This window comes from Lissotriton helveticus, chromosome 3_1 (assembly GCF_964261635.1).
Source record: "Lissotriton helveticus chromosome 3_1, aLisHel1.1, whole genome shotgun sequence".
Classification (NCBI taxonomy): domain Eukaryota; kingdom Metazoa; phylum Chordata; class Amphibia; order Caudata; family Salamandridae; genus Lissotriton; species Lissotriton helveticus.
Window position 1 is genome coordinate 1,658,682,681 of NC_136061.1, and position 27,106 is coordinate 1,658,709,786.

The following is a 27,106-nucleotide window of genomic DNA, read 5'->3' on the forward strand; positions in this document are numbered from 1 at the left end:
TTGCATTATAAAGATTTTAATATAAGTAAATAATTGAAGACGAAGCTGGGCAGAATGTGTAAAAAGCACAAAAAAATACAAATCCCCGACAACAAAAGGGATCACAAGCTTGAGAATCACAATTTATACATTTTTATAGACTTACATGTTTCTTTGTTACTGAACAAAATCATTCACATATGCAGCTATTAATTGTTGATCTTTTCGATTATTTCAAATTTTTCACTTTAAGAGCAACAAGGAACAAAATATGAGAAAAGTCCATGACTGAAATCTTTGTTTGGTTGATCCTAGGGTTCAGCCGAGCCTCTTTAATCACAAATCCTTGCTCATTCAAAACATTTTTCACAAAATCATCTTCGATGCATAGGACCGGAAGCTTGAAACCACCTATGTAAGCGTATGTGCATTGAATAAATAGAAACAGTATTAAGTGACCCCCAACCTTCAACAAGCACGACATATTTTTCAAAGTGCTGATAAAGCATGCCTTATCCTTGCACACCACGGCCAAAGCGTATGGGCTCAGCAGGCAATCGACCAGAGGAAATGATTTAGGTGCCACCGGACCACTCTCAGAGAGTTCTAATTTTATGATGTTTTTGATGGTAATGGCTTTTCTCAGTTTTTCTTCATTTGCAATCCACTTTTCCCTGAAAAAGTACAAAAAGTATTATATTGACCTCACAGCTGGGCCAAAAACGATCATATTAGCATACTCTCATTAGATTTGTATTTCATTTAACAAGTGGGTTTAATGTAGTTATTTCAATTCAATGTAATTACATGTTCACTTAGAGTACACATGCATCAATGTAGGCTTTTACGATTCCTTAATTGCAATTATTAAGGAATCGCAATTAAGGAATCGCAAAAGCCTATCAGCCTGATTCATGTAGCCAATAGCGCTCGCAAAAGGGCCAGATTCTGAGAATCTGGCCCTTTGCGAGTGCGATTTTTGCATTTGGTATTCATGATACCAAATGCAAAAATCGCTATTTAAGAAGTCGCAAATATGCGAGGAATAGCATTTAAGGAATCTCTATTAGAGATTCCTCAAATGCTATTCATGACACATCAAGAAATTGCGATTTAGCACTTTTGGGGCCGCTATTTACCGAGAGGTCAGACCTCTCGGTAAATAGCAAAAACTCAGAGAAATGCTTTTAAAAGCATTTTTCTAAGTTGCATGTTGCACACACACATGTCCTTTGGACATGTGTGTGCGCAACACCTGTTCAAATGTGCTTTTTAGGGGTGCAACAGGGTGTCCTTTGGACACCCCTGGCACCCTTACAATCGCTATCTTATTTGCGAGTAGCAAATTGCTACTCGCAAATAAGGGATACTCCCCATTCATTCCTATGGGCCTCTTGGCCCATAGGAATGAATGGGGAGTTTTTGCGAGTAGCAAATTGCTACTCGCAAATAAAGAACATGTAGGAATCGCTATTTAATTAGCAATTCCTACATGAATGCCGTTTTGCGTGTCCTCAATAGCGAGTCGCTATGATTCGCTATTAGGGCCACGCAAAACGGATTGTACATGAATCAGGCTGTATGTATGTAAGAATTGCTATAAAAATAGCGATTCCTAAACATGACTTAATTGCGACTCGCAAAATGCGAGTCGCAATTAAGGAATGCCGTCCCATTTATATTTAATGAATTGGAGATTGCATGCGCTATTTGCGAGTACCAGTAGGTACTCGCAAATTGCTCATGCAATTTCAAGGGTGCAAGGGTGTCAAAATGACACCGTTGCACCCCTGAAATTGTGCTTTGCACCCATGTTGCGCACACACATGGCCCAAGGGCATGTGCGTGTGTAACCTAAAACTATAAAAATTAATTTTAGTGCATTTTTCAAACTTTTAGCAAGTTTGATTTCTCTGTAATTTGCGATCCCAAATAGCAAAATCGCTATTTGAAGGTGCTTCTAGCATTGCATTTAAGGAATTGCAAATTGTGATTCCTTAAATGCAATCGCAATTTAGGAATTCGCAAATAATTGCAAATTCTTAAATTGCACATAGGAAACCCTTTCGTGCATCTCCAAAGGCCAATTTGCGATCGCAAACGGCCGATTTTTGCCAATCGCACCGTTTGAGATCGCAAAAACCTTTGCTGTGTGTGCCCCATAGTGACGACATTACCACATTTACCACATTTTTCTGCACATTTCTGTCATCAAGCGTTGTGATATTACCAGATTTTCCTAAATCTGAAGTGAAAAATAAATGTTTGACAATACCAACACTGTACATTTATTTCTTCTGATACCACAGAACTTTAAATAAGTGTGTGGATGTCTGGAAGTTGAAACTTTGGCAAAAGCAGTTCCAAATAAGACTGGAGGGCAGATTTACTAAGTTTTTTGCAACGCAACCCAACAAGGGAACTTGCCGCGCTGCATTGTGTGAAACAGAGAGAGCAGAATTGTACCAAGTCTACTAAGATATGGCACGCTTCTGCTCCCTTCTTGTGCTGATGCACTGTGTGCTGCCTAGCACTAATGCAGATACCCTTGCGTCATGCTGCCAGGGTCCCTGCGTTAAGGACAGGATTGTTTTTGTGCAGGAAGGAACACCTTCCTGCACAAAAACAATCCTTAAAGACATGGCACATGCATACAAAGAGGAAGTAATGAGGATACAAAAAAAATTCTCCTCGTTACGCCTAGATCGTGTAGAAGCACCATTTTGGCACAAACTCGGGTTTACAGACCCTTGTAATTCTGGGTTTGCTGTAAAAACCATGGATGGATGCATGGGAATGCCTACACTCCACCTGTGGAATTCCTCTCTGCCAAAAGGTAACACAGGGCAGTGATACTAAACCACACAGAGCCATTTAAAGTGGCTTTAGGTGGCTCAGTAAATCGCACTTAAGGACTTGTATTGCCTTGTAGCGACTTGCATCAGCTACGGCAACGCAAACCCTTATTATGTCTGCCCCTGGATCTTATTATTTGGCAACATAAATGCAGATAGTACAAAATATGGATGTGTAATGAACATTAAAACTCTAAAAGATGTGGAGAGGCACCATTGTTCGTATTAAACCACTAAAGTTATGAAACGTAATTAAATAATATACTACTGTAAATTGGTGGTCATATGGTGTGGGAAGACTAAGTTGTAAATTTCAAACCTCTGATCCTCATCCCCTTGAATAGATTTGAAGCACTGGGTCCAGTCAAATGCTTTTGGGTGATTTTTCAGCCAATTTTCAACATATTGCAGGCCGGTATCTAAAAAGTCCATGATAGTGATCTCCTTAAAGTAGGCACATGCTGGGAAAAGCAGATGAATATTTGTGGCAAACCCGTAGAGGACCAGTGTGTCTCCCTTCACAGACCCTATAAAAGAAGTGAGCAAAATTATAACACTTGGGTTAGTTGTAAATTCAAGATTATTCTTTAAAAAAGACAATTGATGGATATAATAGTAAACATAGTATTTCTGATAGCTGCAGTTTAAAACACTTTTTCATGTTAATTCTTTGTAGTTCTAGTTGAAACATGCTCTAGCCTAAACTGACAAGTTTCTAAAAACTTCACCACTATTTGTTATGGTAAATGTTACTTGTTAACTTAATCTGCAGTCATTACTATCGTGGGTATGAAAGGGTGCATGCTGCTCCTCTTTAGACATCCAATCTATATAATTAATCTGTATTAGCAAATTATACATGTATCTGCTGATATTCCTATCATTGTTGCCGGTCCTGTTTGCCTATTGGTTTATGTAGATAATGGATGCTTATTACAAGAAGCGAGAGGTCATACATCAGTGATGTCTAGTGTAGGTTCAGGGGGGGAAATCCATGCTAGATTGTCAGAATATTCCTATGAGATAAATGTACTTCCAATCAAACTAAAGGATTCTCATTTATGTTGCCAGTGGTTATCTTTTACATCTGGCTTTGAAATGTTACTCCTGGATCTATATTGGATACATTTTCGTAATTTCCTCCTTGGTGGCAGCAAAGGACTTTTCTGGCCCTAACAGACTCACCATATACTTGGGGACTTCATCCCACAGCGAATCCTGTGCCAGGAGTCGCACCTGTACCACATCCCCTTTAGGGGATTTGACCAGTCTGACCAGCACTAAAGCGCGCTCTGCCCACTTTGGAGATGTTCAATATGTAAATTTAAAATCAAAATCATGGTTGTCTTACTGCGCATGTTGCATCATTCAACTCAGCACCTAAGCGGTTCGGGGCATATCAAATTGAAGTTGCCCTAACTCTCACAGCGTCATTAGCCATTGGGAAACATGGAATCCTTCGGACAACCGTCATCTTGATTTTAAATTTACATATTGAACATCTCCAAAGAGAGCCTCGCTCATTCAAATGAAGATAAGCGGTATTTCCACATCAATGCTGTATATCATTCAGCTCCTCTAGAACCCAGGCGGTCATTCTCAGTTTGAAAGAATATTGCATTTTATCTGCTGCAGCTTTTCCTGAAAAGAGCACTTCTGTGCCGGAACACACGTAGGATACAAACCGGAGTTACAGCCACTCAGTGACAAAGACACCAATTTATAATTGATTTAATAGCCTGAATCCATGACTTATCTGTAAAGAATGTTCAAATCATTAATTATCATAATGGCAATATATTTTTAAATATGAACTTGATGGACCTAATGATATCTGTTTCATGTGCCTATTTTGCCTTTGATGTACATATTATGATTGTTCAGTATGAATAATGACATGGGTGTGGTGGGTTTGTGGATTGGTGTAGATTTGGTTGGTATATATATCTTTATTGTTAAATCTTTAATAAAGAGTCGATTTTGTACTTTTTAATATACACATTGTTGCCTTTTTCTCTCCACACAACAGAACTGTTATAATTATGTGTTGTATTAAGCTTGTGTTGCCCTAGGAATTTACTTTGATTATTATTTACCCTGCCTAGAGCAACTCCCTATTAGTAGCAGGGGGCTCCTTGTTTTCATTTATGCTCAAAAGGCACTTTTAATCCAGGTTAAAAAAAACCTCCATGAGATAGGAGGTATGTAAATATTTGTAGGGATTTATTCTTGGCCAGCACACTTTATTTTGGGAAGTGGTTAACCATCCGTTTTTTAAAGTCAGATTTAGCTCTTGTGGATCCAACCCAGGCCTGGGAGGATCATTTCACTGCTTCACACTAGGGGCAATGCTTAGCTCATGAACTGCTCCCGCTGGCCCAAGATGCAAAATTATTGCTGCAATAGGAAGAGGTTAGAGCTGCTATATTAGCATTTGTTTTCTGTATACCTGTCCAGCACATCATATAAATTGGCATCATGCTCATTCAGCACATTTTGACCTGTTACCAATTTAGTAAATTAGCATGTATGGATTAGTTTCCATTAGGCATAATGCAATTTTTCCATTGTCCAAAATTGCACAATTATGGTCTGCAGTTAAGCAAGCTGAACCACCATTGCCAATTTACATTATGTCTAGTTACTATATAAAGCTCCAATATCTAACCTCTGTTACAAAATCATTGTCAATTTCTACTATGAGGAATAAACATCTCGGTTTATATTATGCCAAGTTAACACATAATCTATAGTTTCCATCATGCTCAAATAATATATCACTTTCATTTCCCATGAAATTGATTTACGGTAGAATTGTCAATTGTGTCTATAACTAGTTGGGAGAATATAGATTGAATTACTAACACACATGTTACACATCATCACCATTTTCCAAATACTATGCTTGGTTAGTTTGTTCTCCTACATAAATATTGCATAGATGATGTTGTTACTTCCTTCCTCTCTCCCCTCTTCCCACAAGACTAATACCTGGCATAATAAACTGTACCTGTGCATATGCTGGGCAGGTGTGAAGGAGGCAACCAGAATATGTTTCTTTGTTCAATATCAGCATCTTTCAGAGTAGAAAGCTGCAAGGATGCTCCCCCAATAGTGGGAAGCCTTCCTGCCATCTCTTAGACTGCTAAGATGCTGCCACATACACAAGAAGTGCTTTATTTGGGATTCAGCTCAGAATCCATCTGTTGAACGGTATATCATGGGTAAGAATTAAGTGACAGATCTCTATTCTGAGTGACACCCACTAATTGTTTGAGGTGATAGGTCAAGAGCATCTGATCTGTGACTGCCCCAGTGTTTGTCACAAATCCCGGTCTGTCTTAGCTCCTGGTGATTGCTCAGCATTTGTGTCCAATACCTAATGAATGGTTAGAGGTTCGCAATAGTGGCCTGATTCACAAAGGTAAACTTACACTTTTGTGTAACTTAACATTTGTATACTATTCACAAAGGAGAATCTTTACAAGTGCAGAGTCTTCACACATAAAAAGACAGGTCCCACAACCCTTCACACATCTGTCAACAATCTAACAATTGTTTATTATTAAAAGACTGTAATAATTTACAAACAGTATAAATACTCTTTAATACTCATAAATGTTTTTAATAGTTCATGAAGTATGGTACATAAATTACAGCACTCCAGGCACAATTGTAACTATGATTTTCAAGCACGTGGGCAGAAGGAACACGGTGGCCACTACTTGGAGTATCTAGCCAATGGAGACATAGAACAAATGAAAAGATGCAAATATTGAGACTCCAAATTTTCACTTGGAATGTGGGAAGCGAGCCACTTTTCTCTCAGCTGATCCCAAGATGTTCCACATCAACAATCAGAAATATTTTCACGCTGTTATCCATTACATTTGTAGGCTTTTCAATGGAACAGGAGATTTGGCAATAACCATTTGCCAACTTCACATAATTAATTAAATTCTGTGGCTCAACGGGAGTGATGAGGAACAATCAGACTAGATAGCACAATTACCCCTTCTGGTGTCCAACTCAGAAGGATTTATTCATGTCTTCATTCTTTTGATATAGAGATACAGAAACATCTGTTCAAGTCCTGTTGGTAAACCGGATTTATTTAATCCCTTAGGAATAATAAATCAAAACACTTAGATGGCTGTTTTAGAAGAGCATTACCATACCAACAATGATGCAGTATGAGAAATGTAGAAGAGATTTAACAGTAAAATTAAATAGTGCAGCTTTTATTAAACAATTAACAAATTTACTCCCTGAATACATTCCTCACTGTGATGCAGCTATGCTGCAATGAGTGCTTAGTTGTTCCCAAACCTGTATCAAAAACCTCCAGCCCCCTTAAATTGTCTAACGAAATCACCTACAATTTCCAAATGAAATGGACCACAGAATGTGGACCATTTACCAGTCCATCATTTGGACCATTTATGGGTGAAAATTATATATAACACTGGATAGTTATATTTAGGATATATTTCTCTTGGAACCTTTCCAAAAATAGTGCTCTTTTTACCTTAGCTCCTTCCTGAACCATTTTGGGGTACTCAGTCAAGTGGAGGCCGAGAAAAAGGGGGCCCAAAAAAGCAATTTCCCAAGGCAATTTCCATTGGGAATTTTGAAAAAGCCCTACAGGCAAAACGGTTGATTGAAATTGCACCACATTTGGAAGGAAGATAGATCTTGGTCCAGAAAGTTATTTTTTGTGTTTTGATGTGAACTTTGTATATCTGGAGCACCCCAAACTGGAGCTCTATGCTCTTCAGCTGGAGTGCATAGCCCCCTTGTGGTGGGTTGCATGACTTCAATTTGCAGCCTGAAAAATATTATAAAAAAAGACTCAAAGATATGTTGTTTTTTTGCAAAGGAAGTTTTATTACATTTTTAAAAATCACATTATAATGTGTCAATGTTTAAAATATATTTTCTGATTATAGTTATTGGTGATTTTATATAGAAAACAATACGTCTACTTTATATATGTTCATGTGATGATCCCATAATAAAGCCAATAGGCAGCCGCGGCCCGTGGAGGGAGTTACGGTGGGGCAGGGAGGCGGGGAGGGGGAGGGGCAGGGTAGAGGGTGCTAAAAACCGGCATATGGATAATTGCAGGTAAGTAAACAATTTAATTAATAAAATGAATTTCGTAGTGCGCACTGCATCGCATTTTGCGATGCAAGGCGCGCTACCAAATTCGTTTTATTACATGTTAGGCTTAGGAGGGCGCTTGTACGGCAAAAAATGGCAATTAAAGAGTTTCCTTTCCAGAAGTGTGCCTCGTTCAGTTTTGTGTCCGTGGTGGAATTTCCGGGCTTCTCCGTGCCCGCTCACGAGGCTACCCTGAAGGGTTTGGGGCTCCCTACTCGGAGGATGAGTTGTGTGGTTCAAATATGGGAGCATGACCCACTGGCTGCCACTTAACCTTCTAAGGAGAGGCTACTTCAGCGAAAGTAGTGGCAGTTTTTGGAAGGGATTTGATGGGACTGATCGCTCCATCGATCGTTCTGGAAATGGAGCTGTCTTTGATTCAAGGTGACTTTAACAACCTCTACAATTTGGTGTTAATTTTCCGTGACTGTTCCCTCCATTTGGATGTTATAAGAATTACATGCATCACAGTGCTGCTTAAAATAATGAGAACTTTCGCAATAACAAGTACAATTCTGCAAACTCGAACACTTACCAGATCACTGTGGTGTATTATGGGAGAAGCAGTTTTTGAACAGTCACGTGACCTAAAGCATTTAAATTGCCGTCCAGTACGCACTTTGCAAATACCCTCTGTCCGTGATCAAGGCTGTGTATGCTGAAACATGTTGGGCTTAGGAGGGCGCTTGTACGGCAAAAAACGGCAATTAAAGAGTTTCCTTTCCAGAAGTGTGCCTCGTTCAGTTTTGTGTCCGTGGTGGAATTTCCGGGCTTCTCCGTGCCCGCTCACGAGGCTACCCTGAAGGGTTGGGGGCTCCCTACTCGGAGGACTTGTTGTGTGATATATATATATATATATATATATATATATATATATATATATATATATATATATATATATATATATATATATATATATTCGCTCCAAGTCCCTCTGAAGATCCCGGGCACTCGCGGGCGGGTGCAGCTTGCGGTTGAGGGCCCCCGCACTAATACCTCGCTCGGCTTCGAAAATAATCTGTTTTTCAAAGAACTGCACTCGTAAATCCAGTAAGGTACTCACACCACCAGGTTTATTAAGTCAGAAACAAGAGACGCGTTTCAGGCTAAAGCCTTCGTCAGTGTTGATAGCACTGCTTGTGCTGACTCTGTTTTACATGCATTGCTTCCTGTTAACAGACAATGATGACGGACTACAGATGTGTGTCACGTATAGGCGCCATCTTGGAAGATGCCTATATACATATTATACATTTTTATACATATTATTTACATTGTATATGTTCCAATGTGAGGCATCCTACACATTGAGGCGCGCTACTTGCCAGCACATGTGTTCGGAAATATTTGATAATCTTGTCGTGTATCGGCATTACTCCCCTCGAAATTCGAAGGGAGGTGTTGGGGGTGTGAAGCCTCGCATCCCCAATTTCAATTTCCTTTAGTCTATCCAGCCATGTATTGGCTTAGTATAGTTTTACTATACTATTAGTTTGTTATACGTCAGTATAGCATAGCATGTGAGACCCTGAATATGGCAGTGAGTGCCCGGTATATGCCATTTGTTCGTGCGTGCAAAACCCACACAATTATGATGTGATATTGTAACGTATTTCTGGCAGCCATCTTGTTTGCCATGTGCTGCCACGTGCTCGCCATGTGTTCTGTCCTCCCTCAGCGTTTACTGCTCTTGTAATCTGCCTAGAAACGAACTATATTTAGCATCTTCCACCTTCACACATGCTCAGTTGAGCTTGAAGCTATCCTTGCAACTGTTTCTAGTCTGTAAATGTCAGGATGTGTTTACCAGAATTAGCAACTGTTAGCTCCTCCCACTTTGTTGAGCAAGCAGATCTTACATGCCCATCTTAGTCATTTTTGCATGCTTACATGTGCCAGGAATGCCCCTTGGTCTTATGATGACTATGTAACCCTAAGCATATATAAGGCCCCTATTTTCTGTACTCAGACTGCCTCATTCAGTTGCTAAGACTTCTGTGTGATGTAGTCTCCCTCATTTGAGGTTAATAAAGATGTTACTTTTATATTTCAGCTTCTGTGCCAATTTCTTCTTTGTTGGTTTAAAAGGACCAAGTAAGAGTGGGACCCCTGAGAAGGTTTCTATTTTCTACACTCTGACCAGCAAGTCCCACCTGATTCATTTCAAATGGATTTCCTTAATCATATGCAACTCGATTTAGCTACGTAACTGGCAATACTTTATTTTAATCCATTTCCCACCAATAGGCTCCTTGATAGGAATCCCAGAGCCTTCTGGGATTTGTAGTGTCACTCAGTCTATGTCTCACCCCACTGGGATTGGTACAACGGCCCTGGATGAGCCGTGAATCGCCAGTCCTGCTTCACATCCACGGATCGGCCTCTCCATATCTGGCGTCCTCATAATTTCGGCGTCATGGCCCCTTTCAAATCAAAGGTGGTGCAACTCCCACGCCCGGAGCAGGCGTGTTAACAACAAAGAGGGTGCTCGGTACTGCAGAGTGCACTCAAGAGACTGCAATTTTCCCAGAAGTCAGGCCAGCACTCTGACCAGCGAGTCTCACCTGACGCGTTTCGGATGGATTTCCTTAATCATAGGCAACTCGATTTTGCTACATAAGTGGCAATACTTTATTTTAATTCTTTGCCCACGAATAGGCTCCTCGATAGGAATCCCAGAGCCCTCTGGGATTTGTAGTGTCACTCAGTCAATGTCTCACCCCACTGGGATTGGTACAACGGCCCTGGATGAGCCGTGAAGTTCTGCTTCACATCCAAGGATCGGTCTCTCCAAATATATATATATATATATATATATATATATATATATATATACATATATATCAATCAATATCACCTACTGACGGTCGCCAGTCAGTAGTTATAGTTAGAACCTATAGGAAAAACATGTTTTGATTTGCTAATAACTTTGGCGTCGTTTGACGAATCTTTGTGAAATTATCCAAAAAAAAGGTCTATCCAGGTCAGCTCCTATCCTGAAAGTTTGGGGGTGATTCGTCAAGCGGGGGGCTGAAAAAAAAGGCGGGCCCCAAAAAGTGTTTTCTCCATGTTAATTTCCATAGGAAACTTTAGCCAAGACTACAGCTCGAACTGCTGAACGGAATTACACCAAATTTGGCAAAAAGGTAGGGCTTGGTTCACAAAGCGAGCTTTTTGTTTTAAATGTTCAGTAATTGCTGATAAATTAAAAAAATAAGAGTAAAAACAATAATTTTCCATAGGAAACATTAGGCAAGGCTACAGCCCGAACTGCTGAACGGAATTAAACCAAATTTGGTAAAAAACGCAGTTCTTGAATCAGAAAGCGACCTTTTTTTTACATGGTGTAAATCTGTTCAGTAATTGCTGAGAAAATAAAAAAATATATATTGATATCTAGGGCAGCGGTGGGTTTGTGACCCCTCCTGACGACAAGCTTCATTCTAATTGGCTGCCAACACTCCAATCCAGGAAGTGTTGGCAGCCATGTTGTGACTAACCCTGGGCAAAGTACTAGGCTACGCTAGCGTAGGTTGCGAAGTTTGCGCCCACTTCGCACTATGCGAATTGCACGTAGCACAGTGCAAACACGAGTAGCGGTCATTGTTTGCTTGCTCGTGGTTCTCAATGTCAAGTTGGCGACCGTGACCGAGCACAATGACATCCCGGAGAGACTTTTTCCTCGTTCGCGATCAGCAACATCAAGTTGCCGATCGCGAGTGTGGAAAATAAACCTCCCGGCGAGATTCTCAACGCGGGGAGGTAAGGTTTCTCATTGCAAGTGGTCGCATATGCTTGCGACCACTCGCGATGAGAAACTACCAGTCCAGGTTGAGAAAGCTGCCGCTCGAGTACAAATCTACTCGAGCGGCAGAAAACCACTGCGTGCACTGTGCAAGATGCGGTTTGCACTCATTGCACAGTGTGGACAAGCATCCGGCACTGTGCAATCAGTGAGAACAGCATTTTATACAGTGCACTACGCAGTTCGCGGAGCTACGGGTAGCTCGTGTAGTGCGAAGTGCACTTCGCGTAGCTACGCGTAGTGCTACTACACAAACTAGGCCCAGGGTTAGTTGTGACTTGGTAGAACCAAGTCACAAGAAAACAGTAGAAAAAAGATAAAGACCTAAGAAAAGGGGTTATGGTAGAAATTTCGTGACCCCCTAGCCCTGCTCAGGGGGTCCCACAAGGACAAAAATCTTTGACTTTTTTTTCAAAAGGTAAGCCCGCGCTACATTTAATGGAGGCCCCAGGTGGTCCTGGTCCTGGGAGCATTGACAAAAAATATTAGCGAGAGCCTGCAGGGGCCCCCGCAGCCCCAGGGACTGCCACGTCCCAGGGGCTTATCACAATGTATGCAGGGGCACTATGGCCCCCCACAGCCCCGGGGACCGCCACCTCCCCGGGGCTCTTTTGTTTAATTTTAAAAGGTGTGTGGGGGACTCGAGCTACCCCACACGTCCCAGGGACCTCCACCTCTCCGGGTCACTCTATTTCTAAATTTGGGGGTCCGTTACAGACAGCCAGGCCATGGGGACCGCCACCTCCCCAGGGCTTTGAAATGTTGTGAAGGGGGCTGCGCGGCGGCGCTCCTGGAGCCCTTGATGGCCCTGAGGACCGCCACACCCCAGGGCCACTGCTGTTTGCTATGGCAGGGCGGGAGCCGTGCGGCTCCCACCCTGTCATAGCAAACACTGTTTTGGATTTTGGAAGCAAGAGCAGGTTTTCTGCTCTCGCTTCCAAAATCCAAAGCAGATTGCTTTTCCACAGGGGGAGCTGCATGTTAGCAGTTCCCCGCGTGGAAAAGCAATGCCAGCTCCTGCAGGAGTGGCGCATTTGAAGTTGGGCGACTAATTCCCCTTTAATCCTGAGGGTACCTGGGGTGCAACTAGCCCACCAGTTACCTCCAATAAGCACCACAGGGCTGCGTTGAAGAGAGGTGGTCTGAAGCCACACCTCCTTTAACACCTCTCTGCAACGCAGCTCTCTGGCGCTTACTGGAGATACCTGGTGGGCTAGTTGGACGCCAGGGACTTTCAGGACTCAAGGGGACTTAATCCTCCAACCCAAAAATGAGCCAAGTGGCACGTTTGCACAGTGGTGAAGGCAGGGCCTGATGTGACAAGTGTGCAAACGTGCTCTGTGGCACATTTTACTTTGGGAGATTAAGTCCCCTTGTATCTTGGGGGTCCCTGGGGGCCAGCTAGCTCCCATGTACCTTCAATAGGTGCAACAGAGTATTGTTGCAAAGAGGTGTAAAAAGGGGCATGGCCTTGGACCACCTCTCTGCAACACAGCTCTGTGGCACTTACTGGAGGTACCTGGTGGGCTAGTTCACCCCTAAGGACCCTCAGGATTTAAGGAGACTTTAACCCCCAACTTAAAACACGCCACTGGGTACGTTTGCACACTTTCCATATCAGGCCCCACCCCCTTCCTTCACCATGGTGCAAACATGCTCTCTGACTCGATGTAAGTGGGGGGATTAAGTTCCCTTGAATCCTGAGGGTCCTTTGAGTCCAACTAGCCTACCAGGTAACTCCAGTAAGCACAACAGACCTGTGTTGCAGAGAGGTGTAAAAAGGGACATGACCTTGAACCACCTCTCTGCAAAGCCGCTCTGTGGCGCTTACTGGTGGTACCTGGTGGGAATATGATGCGCTAAGGTGATCACTCTTGCTCTTTACGGTGGTCCCCTCTGCATACTTGGTCACCAACTTTCAGTCATCAGAAACAATATCTTCACAGCAGCTCCCGCTGGGCGTACAGGGTTGCAAACTTTTCCTTAGCACACAGGAGGGTTGTCTTATCTATGCCACATCAGTGAAGTCTTTATAGTGGCTGATCTTTAGAGATAGCCATTATAACGCACCTCGCTTTGGTGATCCATTCACCAAGATCCCTCACCAGACCATGTTTCCCCCAGGCTCTCTCCTCCACCATAAAGGATCGTCTGGTCTTGCCAGGTAGGTTAGACACTGGTGCTCCACACTCCAGGGCAGGTGGTCCTCATTTCCCTGGATGATGTCTCCTCACACAGCTGAGAGATTAGAAGACAATAATCCAAAGTCCTTGTCAATCAATTCAGAGTTCTTGCTGAGCTTCTCCATGTTGAGGTACAGCCACAGCTCACTGTTTGACACAGGTCTGGCTCTAGTGCTGGTGGTGCCCGGTTTGACAATCTTTTTTGCCACCACCCTTCTTCTCCATGAATTCCCTCACTGCCACCCTCCAACAGTGCGTTTAGTAACCCCTAGCATACCCAGCACTGCACAGCCTGCCGCAACAAAACCCCACCCCAGGGACACTCTCACTCCCCCTGCATATGCAACGAGAGCAGAGGGTGCAACAAACCTTGGGGGGAGGTTGTGACCTCATGGATAGAGCTGCCGACCTTGGAGCTCGGGTACCAGGTTCGAGCCTTGGCATTGGCTCAGCTTCCTGTGATTTTAGGCAAATCACTTAATCTCCCTCTGCCCACCAAAACATTAATGTGTCCTTGTGTAACATAACCGGTGCTCATGTAAAGTGCTCCAATACCTTCGGGTTGAGTTCACATAAGTCTGCAAAAAAAAAAACTGCAAGAGGGTCAGTGCGGTCCGACATTGAGGGCAGTACCCACTGCAAGAAGACAAGGAGGGCAAGAGGGAGCAGACACCACACTCGCTGGGCACATGCACCCAGGTAGCTTCCCCGAGGGCTGCATGATAGTATGGACCTCTGACTCCTGCTCCCTGCTTCTTCAGATTGATTCTTGATGCTTTTTAATCGGGAGCCCCCTGCACTCCCAAGCAGCAGTCAGCAAACAGCAAACAGCAGGGGCCAACCTATCTGGAGAGCCACAAGCAGCAAGTCTGCCTATCACCACATGCAGCACTGCTCTACAATGTCCTTTTTTCACCCTGTGCACTAGGCACCGCATCTCATTTCATCTCCCCTGGCCCTCCTTGGACTCAGTGCTTGACTCAGTACTCAACGCTCAACATTTGGGGCCAGTAGCAGTGGTAGGGCACAGGCGGGGCTCAAGCTCTCTCTGTAGCCACCACATGGCTTCACTCGGTAACTCAGCAGCTTGGCATCCAGGCGTCTCTTGAAGCTCACAAATCGCTTTGCTAGTTGCCTGCTCGTTGCCGCCTGCCGTCAGCTTGCAAAACGTCACTTCCATCCGTCCTCCTCCTCCATTGTAAAGGCACTTAGTAGTCCTGTCTTAGCTAGACTACACTCACCAGAAAACAAATTAGAGCATCTGCCCTAGGTTTGGCCCTTTGACCCCTCACTGGTGAAATTTTGCTTTAATCTATCTGATGGTTCGGAATGGAGACGACAAATTGATCAAGTTTATGCCAATTTATTTGTATTGTCCAAGAATTTCCACATAAGTTAAATTTGGCTCATGAGTGTGCCATTTCTGCAAACCGTGGACCATTTCACATTCCTTCGATTGCATATGCTAAACATAGCATTTGTGGGTGCACTATGCTTCGGGTGTAACTTAGTGTCGGGACCATGATGAATTTGGGCACTAAGCACATTGTGATCATTGGCCATTCTTAACACTATCTCAATCTCCACCTCCTAAGGCAAGAGTTTAATGTTGAATAAGAAGTAATTGATGTTACTTGTAAAGTGGCCTCTTTTAGAGGTGGGTTCGGAGGAGATGTCGGAGACTGTTCGACAATTCGAAGCTCTTAGCCCATGGGTAACCATGGTGTCAATAATTTGTTTAGCCACTTTCGTTCACCTATCATCAAAACTGTCAGATAGAGAAGTCACCCCCCCCACACTTCATCCTCTTTGAAAGTCAGGGAAGATGACTTTGCAATTCTCATTGTCTTATGTTACATTCCATATTGACTACTCTACACCCGTATGTTTCATTGTCTCTGTATAATGTGTGTGCGATGTAAAGTGCTCTGACACCCTTCGCTGGTATGATTAGTGCTGTATAACAAATTAAATGCATGTGAGAAAGGGCTTTGGAGAGATGAGGAGCACTGTTGGAGGCTGGTAATGAGGGAATAGATGGAGAAGGCGGTGATGGAGGGGGCGGCAAAAAAGATTCTCGGACTGGCTGCCACAAACCCTAAAGCTGGCCCTGGAAACAGTATAGAATGTTCAATGAGAGATAAAAAAAATGTTTTACCCTCAACTTCTTGAGATTCTCTGAGGCCCAAATTACATACAGTATAGGTACAGAACTCTTAAACATGGAGGGGCTATCATTCACAAGGCAAAGAGATGTCTTCCCAACCTATGATCTACTAAGTGTACTCTTACAGCTGAATAAAAAAAAGCCAATGGAATTGACTAGAACTAGTTGGTCTCCAGGAAACCACTTCAGTAAAATATTAAGTAAAGTTGTGACTGTAGCAGATTGGGGAATTATTAAAAAAAATTGTAATCAGCATGAAATACCCACAATTTTAAGAAATGAGTATAAGAAACAATGTACGCAAAATAGGAAAGCTGCCCTAACTCACATTGGGGTGGGTGTCTCTCACTATTACTCAAAAGCAATGAAGGTTTGGGTAAATTTTGCCTTTTTTTAAATTCACAAAACATTATTGCATCTAACATTAAGTTTGGGAGTACATTTGAGATCTGTATAATTAATGTGTACATTCCCCCTATGCTGATAAAAAAGAATTACATTGCAAATTGAAACTGTGGTCGAATCCATAAAAAAGACTTGCCTATATTAATAACTCATGCACATTGAGACAAAAAAATGAAGCTGGTGACGCTGTTTGCGCTAAAAACAACACAAGCATCATGTTGTGCTGCGCAAAGATTCAGACATTTTGTGTTTTTAAGACCTCCTCCTACCTAGTCATCCTCTGGTGTTTCCGGATCCCTGGGTTCCATCTAACCTAATCAACCCCAATGTGCTCCATTTGGGACCCTTTTTTTAAATATATTTTCACTTTTTTATTAGTTTTATATTCTTCTGTTGCGTTTACTTTACATTTTTTCTCTAGATAGTAAATTTTTGTGTTTTGTACACATCCCACCCAACTCCACCCTAACTATGGCAGAGGCAGGCAATGCCAATGAGTCATGCACACCCTGTGGCCAACTGCGGCGCGAGGGAGTGATGGCCTCCCACATTTTTAGTGAGGCAGAGGTGGCAGCGCTAGTTTTTAAATTCAACTCCTCTTCTCCCTTATGCTGGCAGCAGGTGGTGGGCCATGCCAGGTACAGCCTAGTGGAGCGTTTCCTGGAGTGTGGCAGATTGCAGCCTTAACACAGCACAAGAATGGGGTCTCCCACACCCAGCAGCAAGTGACGCGCCGCTGGCATAACATGATCAACCAGGAGCAGGACCTGCTGGACCAGCTAAGAGTTGTAGTCCAGGGCTAGGAAAGCGTTGTTGTGTCATTATTTGCTTTAATATTATAATTATTACTTTTTAGGTAGCATTACTTCACAGGTAGGTTTATGTGCGTGTATGTATGTATATATTTATATTCACACACATATATATATATTCACTGTAAAAATAAAGGTTAAATTGACTTTACAGGTAGGTGAATATGTCAGTGACAGCATTAAAATTTTAAACGAAAACAAAACACAGAAATTCACCAGTTATAGTTAGCAGGTATAGTGATAGTTAGCAGAGCATGGTATATCTTGCTCCCCCGCCATGCACTACTTCTGACAGGGCACAATAGGATAGACAGATCATGCAGTGGCTCCGCTATTAACTATAAAACTAAGTATACGTCCCTCATAGAACCTCTTTAGAGCTCACCCCCGCGTGAAGCAATATATTTTACTATAAAAATATTGCCCACCTGTTTTTTTTCCGGGATTCACGTGTATATACCCAGTGGACCTAGGTCTTCATTTATATTAGAACCTGCACAGTTAACAGAACATTTCCTAGAGAAAGACAATATCACGCTCCTTGGTGATTTGAAATTCCATTTGGAAGATAATATGTGTAATAATTCCAGAACACTAAGGGATAAGATGGTGTGTTGTGGGTTGTCGCAGCTGGTTAATGCACCTAAATAATACATTTGTAGATTTATATAATGTGGGTTATCTCCCATTTGGGTATCCAGGTGCTGTCCATGGGCAAGGGGAGATTGAGTGATTCACCCAGAATCACAGGGTGTTGAGCCAACGCTGAGACTCAAACCCAGCTTTCCAGCTACGGAGTCGACAGCTCTGGCCACTGCGCCACATCCACTCCCTGCTGCAGTGGGACTAAGCATGGGCGGATTTTGCGAATTGGCAATCCGCGAAATTGCGTATTTACGGATTCGCAATCCGCAAAATCCGCGAACTCTCGCGAATTTGCGGATTTTTAATTTTTTTTGTGTTCGCAAGGATTTCTGCCAGTTCGCGAGGATTTTGTACCAGTTCGCAAACGCGAACTTACTTTTCGGGTAGCAACAGTCGCGAACATGTTGTTTCTACATCTGGTTCATCACAGCACCCTCTGTTTCACCACTGCCACCCTCTGTTTCACCACTGCCACCCTCTGGCTCACCCATGCCACCCTCTGGCTCACCCATGCCACCCTCTAGTTCATCACTGTAGATTATGGGTGGAAAAGCACACATGCCCTGCCTCAACTGACATAAATGAATTAGGGGCTGATTAATGTGTTTCTGAATTTGAACTTCCTGGCTGGAACCTGCTTCCTTATCTATAATTGCTTTTTCTGAGCCTGCTGTGAGGGTCAGAGCAGGGTCATAGAATAGTTGCAAGTAGGCAACTGAACTCTGAAGGGGCCCCTCAGGAAGCACTACAGGGAATGGCTACTAATGATAAGATTGAACTTTTGCACCTGCTGAGTGCTTTCAGTTTTGCAAAAATCCAAATATCCAGCAGCATCCACAAAAAGTAATCCTTTCAGGCACTACAGGGAATGGTTACTAATGATAAGATTGAACTTTTGCACTTGCTGAGTGCTTCCAGGTCAAGATCCAAATCAAAGTGACCAGCACATGAAGAAAGCACTGAGAGGAGCCTGCAGGAACAGGAAGTTGGAGACTGTGGGGCACTTCCTTCCTCCCACCCCCCCCAAAATGGACTCCTTGCAAAAAAAAGTGTAGGGAAATGTCAACCTGAGGAGTTATTCTGATAAAAATCATAATTTTCAAGGTTTATGCTGCCTGCTGGTGGATTTCTTGTGCGAAATTGCAAATTTTGCAATCTCGCAATTGCTAGATTGTCGCTGCCCGCCGCATCTACGTTTTCGCAAGTGTTTACTCCCGCAAAATTGTATAGTATGCTAGTTGGCAAGTGCGACCAAGCAAAAAAATCCGCTTCGCACGGATTTACGAATTTTCGGTAAGTTCGCGAAAGTTCGCGGATTGCGAATTTACAGAAAATCCGCAAAATCCGCGAGCGGAACGGATTTTACGCCCATGCTTAAGTGGGACACAAATTAGATTGTATCTTTTCTGGTGATGCTTATCTTAGGTTCACTGAAACAGTGCCACTAATTTGGCCTGATCATTCTGCTGTGGTCTTTTCTCCTCTTGGCACCTTATATTCAGGTAGATTTTAATGCATACTGCTGGAAGTCACATAAAAAGAATTGGAGAGGACTTTCTGAAGAAAATTTATCACAGACCCTCAGAAACAGCAATTGGACGAACCATTAGAATGCTGAATTGGCAGGAGCAGAGTTCTCCTCTTGCCTAACCAAGCAGAGGAAGAAGTCTACTTCCCCGTGGTTCACAGATTGACTTAGATTATTTAAGACAGGTCTGCCAATGCCATGAACGTTTCTGGTGTTATAATTTGCAGGGAAGACACCAATATAAGACCTTTTTTCGGGATTATAAAACTGCCATTAAGGAAGATAAATCTCTCTTTTGTACTAACAGACTTGAGTCTGCCAACTTGGGAGAACTCTTCAAAATAGTTAATCAGATTTCCTTACCTTGTGGGTTACCTGGTATGGAGGGATCTCAGGACTTTTGTTAACGATTAGCAATTTATTTCAATCCAAAACCCCAAATATCTATGAAGAAATGGACTCTCTGAACACAGGGCCTCATAGTATGTCCCCTGTGGATGTTCAGACCGAGGTAATTTGGCCAGAACTTGTGGGTACTACTTAGAATCAGACAGCAACACTTGCCTGTTTTACTCATCTTATACCCGAGCAAACAGAGCTTTTCCTCCTCAGCATGAAGTCAGGTTTTCCTTTTGAATCATGCCCTCCGAAGATTCTTCAGGTGGCTGCCAAGACTATCTCTCTACCTGTTACAACTACCATTAATACTGTTATCAGTGCACGTTGCTACCCTCCCCTTTGCAAAATGATGGTGGTAAATCCGCTGATAAAAACACAATTTGGATCCAATAGACTTAAGAAAATACTGTCCCATTTCTCTTCTGACTACCCCAGCCAAAATCTTAGAAAAGCACCTCACAGTTGACAACAAATCTCATACAACAAGATTTGTTGGATGCCAAACAATTTGGGTTCAGAAGTTATCATGGAATGGAAACTGCATTAAACTCTGCAGTTGATAACATTCAAACCATGGTTGATGTAAAGCAGGCTGCAGCACGTCTCCTTTTGGATTTGTCAAATACCTTTGATACCATCTTTCCATCCCTGCTGGCCTGTAAGCTGCAGAATTTGGGGATTACAGGTTCAGTATTAAAATTGCTAACTTCTTTTCTAAGTGACAGATCTCAGACAGTAATCATTCATCAATACAGCTAGAGTCCATCATTCTGCCGTATGGGACTGCTCAGGGTTCTTCCCTGAGCCCTGCACTTTTTAACCTATATGTTTCCCCACTATCAAAGTTGATAAGGTCCTTTGGCCCACAGACCATATTGTATGCTAATGACATACAAATTAGTGTTCCAATTGCTAAAGATAGGTACGCTATAGGATGGCCCCAGTAACTAAGGACAAACTAGGATTAAAAATGAAGAAACATATAAGTGAACATATGAATCTACAAAGAGTCTAGCATGAGGGAATGTTATTTAATCACACTGCCACATCAAAGAACATTTGACATATTTATGAAACCTTCAATCATCATAATTTAAACAAGAGGTGCCCAGAGGACAGAGAAAAGGAGCGGAGGGCGTGAATTTGGTGTGCGGATCGTGGTTATGTAAGAAAAAATGGAAAAAGAAGTGAAATCAATAAATAATTTCGCTATTGGAGTTCAGTCAGTATTTACAAGCCAAAGCTACATGGATTAGTATATACATTTCTACAACACTATGCCCTATTCATGGAACACAGTATGAAATCTCTGTTGATACAAGGGCTAGTTGTCAGAAAAGGAATGTCGACGTTTCGACCCCGTAGAAACAACGTAGGTTTGTAGACACCTTACAATGGGGTCTTCATCAGGACAGAGGTGTGTGTAGGTGGGCATCAAAAGTCCTTCTACTAGGACAAATAGCTTGTCCCTATCAGAAGGGACAAGCTATTTGTCCTACATACTTTAGGGTGGATGTCGCTCTCTACGCCCTAGGAGCTACCCGGCCCTGCTTCCATACGATGTCCTAGTAGAAGGACTTTTGGTGCCCACCTACACACACCTCTGTCCTGATGAAGACCCCATTGTAAGGTGTCTACAAACCCACGTTGTTTCTACGGGGTCGAAACGTCGACATTCCTTTTCTGACAACTAGCCCTTGTATCAACAGATTTCATACTGTGTTCCATGAATAGGGCATAGTGTTGTAGAAATGTATATACCAATCCATGTAGCTTTGGCTTGTAAATACTGACTGAACTCCAATAGCGAAATTATTTATTGATTTCACTTCCTTTTCCATTTTTTCTTATAGCACCACGATCCTCACACCAAATTCACCCCCTCCCCTCCTTTTCTCTGTCCTTTGGGCACATCTTGTTCAAATTATGATGATTGAAGGTTTCATAAATATGTCAAATGTTCTTTGATGTGGCAATGTGATTAAATAACATTCCCTAATGCTAGACTCTTTGTAGATTCATATGTTCACTTATATGTTTCTTCATTTTTAATCCTAGTTTGTCCTTAGTTACTGGGGCCATCCTATAGCGTACGAATTTTCACCCAGGTCCCAGTACCATTGGGTTCACCCCTCTTTATGTAAAATTGCTAAAGATACACAGGCTAATTTGTCTAACTTCAAGGCACTACCTTGAAACATGTCGGACATATTTCGAAATAAATTTAGCAGTTATGCCATGGGAAAGCTAAACCTTGGAAGACTCTGAGTAGTAAATTAGTTCCTTGGTTATCATTTTGTCTGTCTAGTATTTAAAAAAAGAAACGTTTTTATTTTGTGTTGTACAAGGTTTAAAAAAACATACATAATAAATATTTTTTCATTTAATTTTCATTTGACTTTCCCTGTTCTCCATCTCATATTACCGGTCCTCTCTCCTTGCACATGTCTTTCTTACTTAATGTATCTTGCAGCACTTACTCATCCTCTCCCAGATAATAACCCACACTGCTCATTCCTCTCATAACCACCCGGTCCTCTAGGATTTTGCTCTTTTTTTAAAACAGCATACATCTTTCTCAATTTAGTTTAATTGCAAATAGCTTCTCTTGGACATCGGGCTCACAACACAGAATCCATGTTAGGTAAATCCTATAGCAATACGTGCAGTACCTACCTGAAGCAAAGAATTGCTCGAGTTGTCTCATTGGCTGTATCACTGAATCATCCGTGAATTCAGATTCTGCTGTATGGTATTCTGTCACACCCTTCTCGGAATCAAAATATTTCTGGTATTGAGATGTCCATGTTAGAGACGGCTCCATGGTCTGACTAGGGAATTGTTGGTAGGCTGTGACTCTGAATGACTCTCTGCCAGTTCTGTGTATTCTGAGCATTTCTGCCCCTTATATTCCACAGGTGCAATTTGAGATGACTGCGTTTTCAGTTTACTGTCTCGATTGTCATGTCGTATGACTTTACTGTGCTACTCTTAGCTTAAATATTAGCTTTGGCACCTGCATATGCTGTTTTACACCCTTGGGCACTTTACTGTGGTAAACATACTGGTGGGTGATGTGCCGGGCCACTGGAGAATCTAATTATGGTAATATAATACAATTACATTTTTTATGTAAAAGATATGAGCATTTTTATTAGATTTGGTACCAGGAAGAGGATTGTTTGGTTGTATGTTTTTGGCAAAAAGAGGAGGAGGATCTTGTTGGTAGATAATATGAGTGAAGGGTTGGTGGTGATGGAAAGGGGTCTGTTATGAGTAAGTAGAGGGTAGGGCTGGTGTTTTGTCTGAGCAGGAATCATGTGTTTGAAGGGATTAGGTGTATATATAATTTGGTTTGTGTTGTTTTGGGGATGTCTGGAATGGATAGTGGTATGTGGACAGACTGGTGGTTTTTGCGAGTGTGAAGGTGTCTTTGTGTAGCGGTGAGGTAGAAGGGTGTATAGATTTGGCTTGAGAGGTTTTGTATTTGCTGCTGAGATATTGAAATATAGTTAGAGTTTGGTTGTTGTATATGAGCAGTGTGTGTTTGCTGAGATTGTGTTTGTATGTTTGAGAATGTGGATGGCTTAAGGTTGTTGCTGGTGAATGGAAACAAAAAAGCATATTCTCTGGCCCTAGGCCTGGCCTGGGCCGAACAGGCCCAAACAGGCAGCTGCATGTGTCCTCTCCGCCCTGAGGCTTGATGCCCGAGCACTAAAAAAAGCCACTGTGATCAGGTGATCTTTGGCCAATGGAAACCGTAGCCTGAACCCTAGAGCCAGTGGGAGCCCTTGCCCTATCAACCAATCACAGCCCTCGTAGCCAATCAAAACTGAAACGCTAAGCCATGGGTCCAATAGAAACTCTAGCCCTTGGAGCCAGTCAGAAGCCTACCCCTATCAGCCAATCAGAACTCAAATCCTAAACCCTAGGTCTAAAAGAAACACTATCCCAGGGAACCAATTAGAACATTAGTCCTATCAGCCAATAAGAAATCAAACCCTATGCCTCAGGTCAAATAGAAACCCTAGCCCTAGAAACCAACCAGAACCCTAACCCTATAAGCTAATCAGTACTCAAACCCTGAGTCTTAGGTCGAATAGAAACCCTAGCCCTAGGAGCCAATCAAAATACACGTGCAATAGCCAATAAGAAACCTAAGAAAAGAGCATATGACCTTAAATGTAAGGGGCTGTGCAGGAGTTAGAGGAGGGTAGAGGCCTATGTAGGTGCCCTGTGAGTCAGTCAGTAAGGCAGAAGCTGGTGTGCAGAGGGTCAGGGAGCAGCTCCTGGGTACAAAATCTCTGTGGATACAGAGAGGTCCAATACACACCTTGCAGGATGTTCCTAACCATGCAAGTAAGGCCCAAATGGAAAACTACTAAATACTGCTTTTCAGGCTCTTAAAAACCTTCTTTTTCTAGTAAAAAACAAGGGCTACAAATACCTTACTAACACAATTTCCACTGAAAACGTACCTTTTATCAATGTGCCTAGCTGTGGATTCTGGGCCCTAGCTCAGCCGGCATCTAGGGAAACCTAGCAAACCTGTATATTTTATTAAACTAACACCTAGGGGAATCCATGACAGGCTGAGCTGTGTGGCTCTCTCCCTGTTCTGTACACAGAATCCCCTGCAAACCTCAACATATGTCTAGAAAACCCATTTTCCTCACATTTCTGTGAAGGAAAGTTCTAGAATGTGTGGAGAGCCACAAACTTCCTTCAACCAAGTATTTCCCCAAGCCCCTCAATAAAAATGGTACCTCACTTGTGTGGGTAGGCTGATTTCCTAGGACAGAAAACGGCCCAAAATGCAATGTGGACACATCACATGTTTCCACTGAAAACTAGACACACAGGGGAATCCAGGATGGGGTAACTTGCGTGGCTCTCACCAGGCTCTGTTACCCAGAATTCCATGGGGGAAAGCTGTGGGATCACTGGGGCTGCACCAATTTCATACCACCAAGCATGTGCCCACGTCTCCCGATAAAAATGCTACCTCACTTGTGCGGGTGGGTCAAGTGTCTGTGACAGGGAAGTGCCAAATATGTGGAGAGATTGAGGGGATAGAACATGGTTGGAACACTTCTCGTCTTGTTTGGATGCAATCCTTGCCTAAGGGGTCACTTCCATCATCAAAAAACAAATCTCTGGAGCCAATGGTAGCATTCCTTCTGCACAATTGCAACCCCATGCCCGATCATACAGCAGGAATGCCCTGCAAAGAGACATCAAGGGAGAGGAAAAACTATTTTATCTCCCCTGCCGTGCACGCTGATGTCATTGGATCACTAAGGGGGGGGGCAGGGGTTCCACTGCCAACCCTGTTTGGCATGGTTACATGGGCGTCCAATGGTGGGAGCTCCAGTGCTTCTCCCATGGGCCGGTGCGAGGATGGAATGGTTCCACCCTCAGCACACACACACCGATGTTCATGACGGAATTGTTCTGTCATTAGCAGTGAAGGGGTTTAATATATTTATGTATAACCATTGTATCAAATTTTGTATGAAATATATTTTTTACGTATATAGATCATGAACATTTAAAATGATGATGTTTTATTTAATTTGGAATAAATATGTTTTTATTAGATGTAAACATAGATGTTTGTTCACTTTGTTGATATTCTGGTGTTGAGGGTAAATACTATTTTTAGTGTGCTATATTTTTTGGTTCTTCTTTTATTGTAGTGGGGGTATTGTAATTTTGGTTTATGGGGTGTCCAACACCTTCATTGTTACAAGTTATTTTTGAGTGGGAATTGTGAATAATGCCTCTTTAGTGTCCAACATCTTCTCTGAGTTAAGTTATATTGGATTGAGAATAGTAAATGTTGCCCCTTTGGTGTCCAACACATTCCCTGATTTATTTTATCTTGTTTTGGGAAGAGTACATTTCATCCCTTTCAGTTTCCAAAATCGTCCCTCAGATGAGATTTATTGCAATTGGAATGGTCAGCGTTACCTCTTCAGTATCCAGCATTTTCCCTGAGTTAAGTTAGATTTGAGTTGGAATAGTAAATGTTCTGACCAAACCCTTTCCGCATTTATTTTTTATTTTGAGAATAGTATATTTAACACGTTTTGTGTCCATAACCTTCCCTGACATAAAGAATATTGCTTTCTGAATGGAAAATAGTTCCTCATAAGTATCCAGCACCTTCCCTGAGGTAAGTTAGATTAGAGTGAGAATAGTAAATGTTGCCCCTTTAGTGACCAACACCTTCCCTGATGTATATTATCTTGGAGTAGGAATAGTATATGTAAGCCTTTTTGTGTCCAAAACCTACCTAAGATACGTTTTATTGCAGTTGGAATGGTCAATGTTGCCTCTTTAGTATCCAGCCTCATCCCTGAGTTATGTTAGATTGGAGTGGGAATAGTAAATGTTACCTCTTTAGTGTCCAGCACCTGAGTTATGTTAGATTGGAGTGGGAATAGAAAAATTTACCTCTTTAGTGTCCAACAGCTTCTCTGATTTTATTTTTTGTTTGAGTGGGAGTAGTATATTTAACCCTTTTGTGTCCAAAACCTTCCTTGAGATACGTTTATTTCAATGGGAATGGTACAAGTCTCCTTTCATTGTCCAGCATCTTCCCTGGGTTAACTTTGATTGGAGTGGTAATAGTAAATGTTGCCCCTTTAGTGTCCAAGACCTTCCTTGACTTCCTTTAAAATGGGGTGGGAATCATATATTTGCCCCTGTTAGTGTCCTAAATCATCTTTGAGGTAAGTTGTAATGTAGTGGGCTTAGACAATTTTGACTATTTAGGGCCCAATATGAGTTTAGCTGGGTGGGAGCGGGCGGCCAAGCCACTGCTCCACTCCCACACTGCCAAAGAGGGATGCGGCCCGCCTGCCAGATTACGAGTATTAACGTGGTCTGGCAGGCGGGCAGCATGGTGGTCCCACGGCATTGCAGTTTAAATGCTCATATTTGAGCATTAAACTGCACTACCATGGGATCACCAGTGCATGTTCCCGCACGGCATGGACTGTGTAGTCCATGCTGTGGAGGAATGGGGTGCATGCACACAGATGGGCACAACATGTGCCCCCTTGCATGCACCCCGGTGCACATGGCCAAGAGAGTCCCTATAGCAGGGGTATCAAACCTTTTCTGTACTGAGAGCTACTTATGTTCACTCAAACGCATT

The 27,106-nt window shown here is 42.5% G+C and overlaps 1 protein-coding gene across 1 annotated transcript; it reads right to left on the reverse strand.

The window, feature by feature from the left end:
* On the reverse strand, positions 1-22,840 carry LOC144825080 (nicotinamide N-methyltransferase-like). The gene is made up of 3 exons (XM_078683985.1): positions 22,618-22,840; positions 3,154-3,361; positions 1-653 (listed from the first exon to the last, which is right to left on the reverse strand). Exons 1-3 carry the CDS (start codon positions 22,835-22,837, stop codon positions 209-211), a joined length of 873 nt encoding a protein of 290 aa, XP_078540111.1. The 5' UTR covers positions 22,838-22,840; the 3' UTR covers positions 1-208.
* Positions 22,841-27,106: the final 4,266 nt, after the last annotated feature.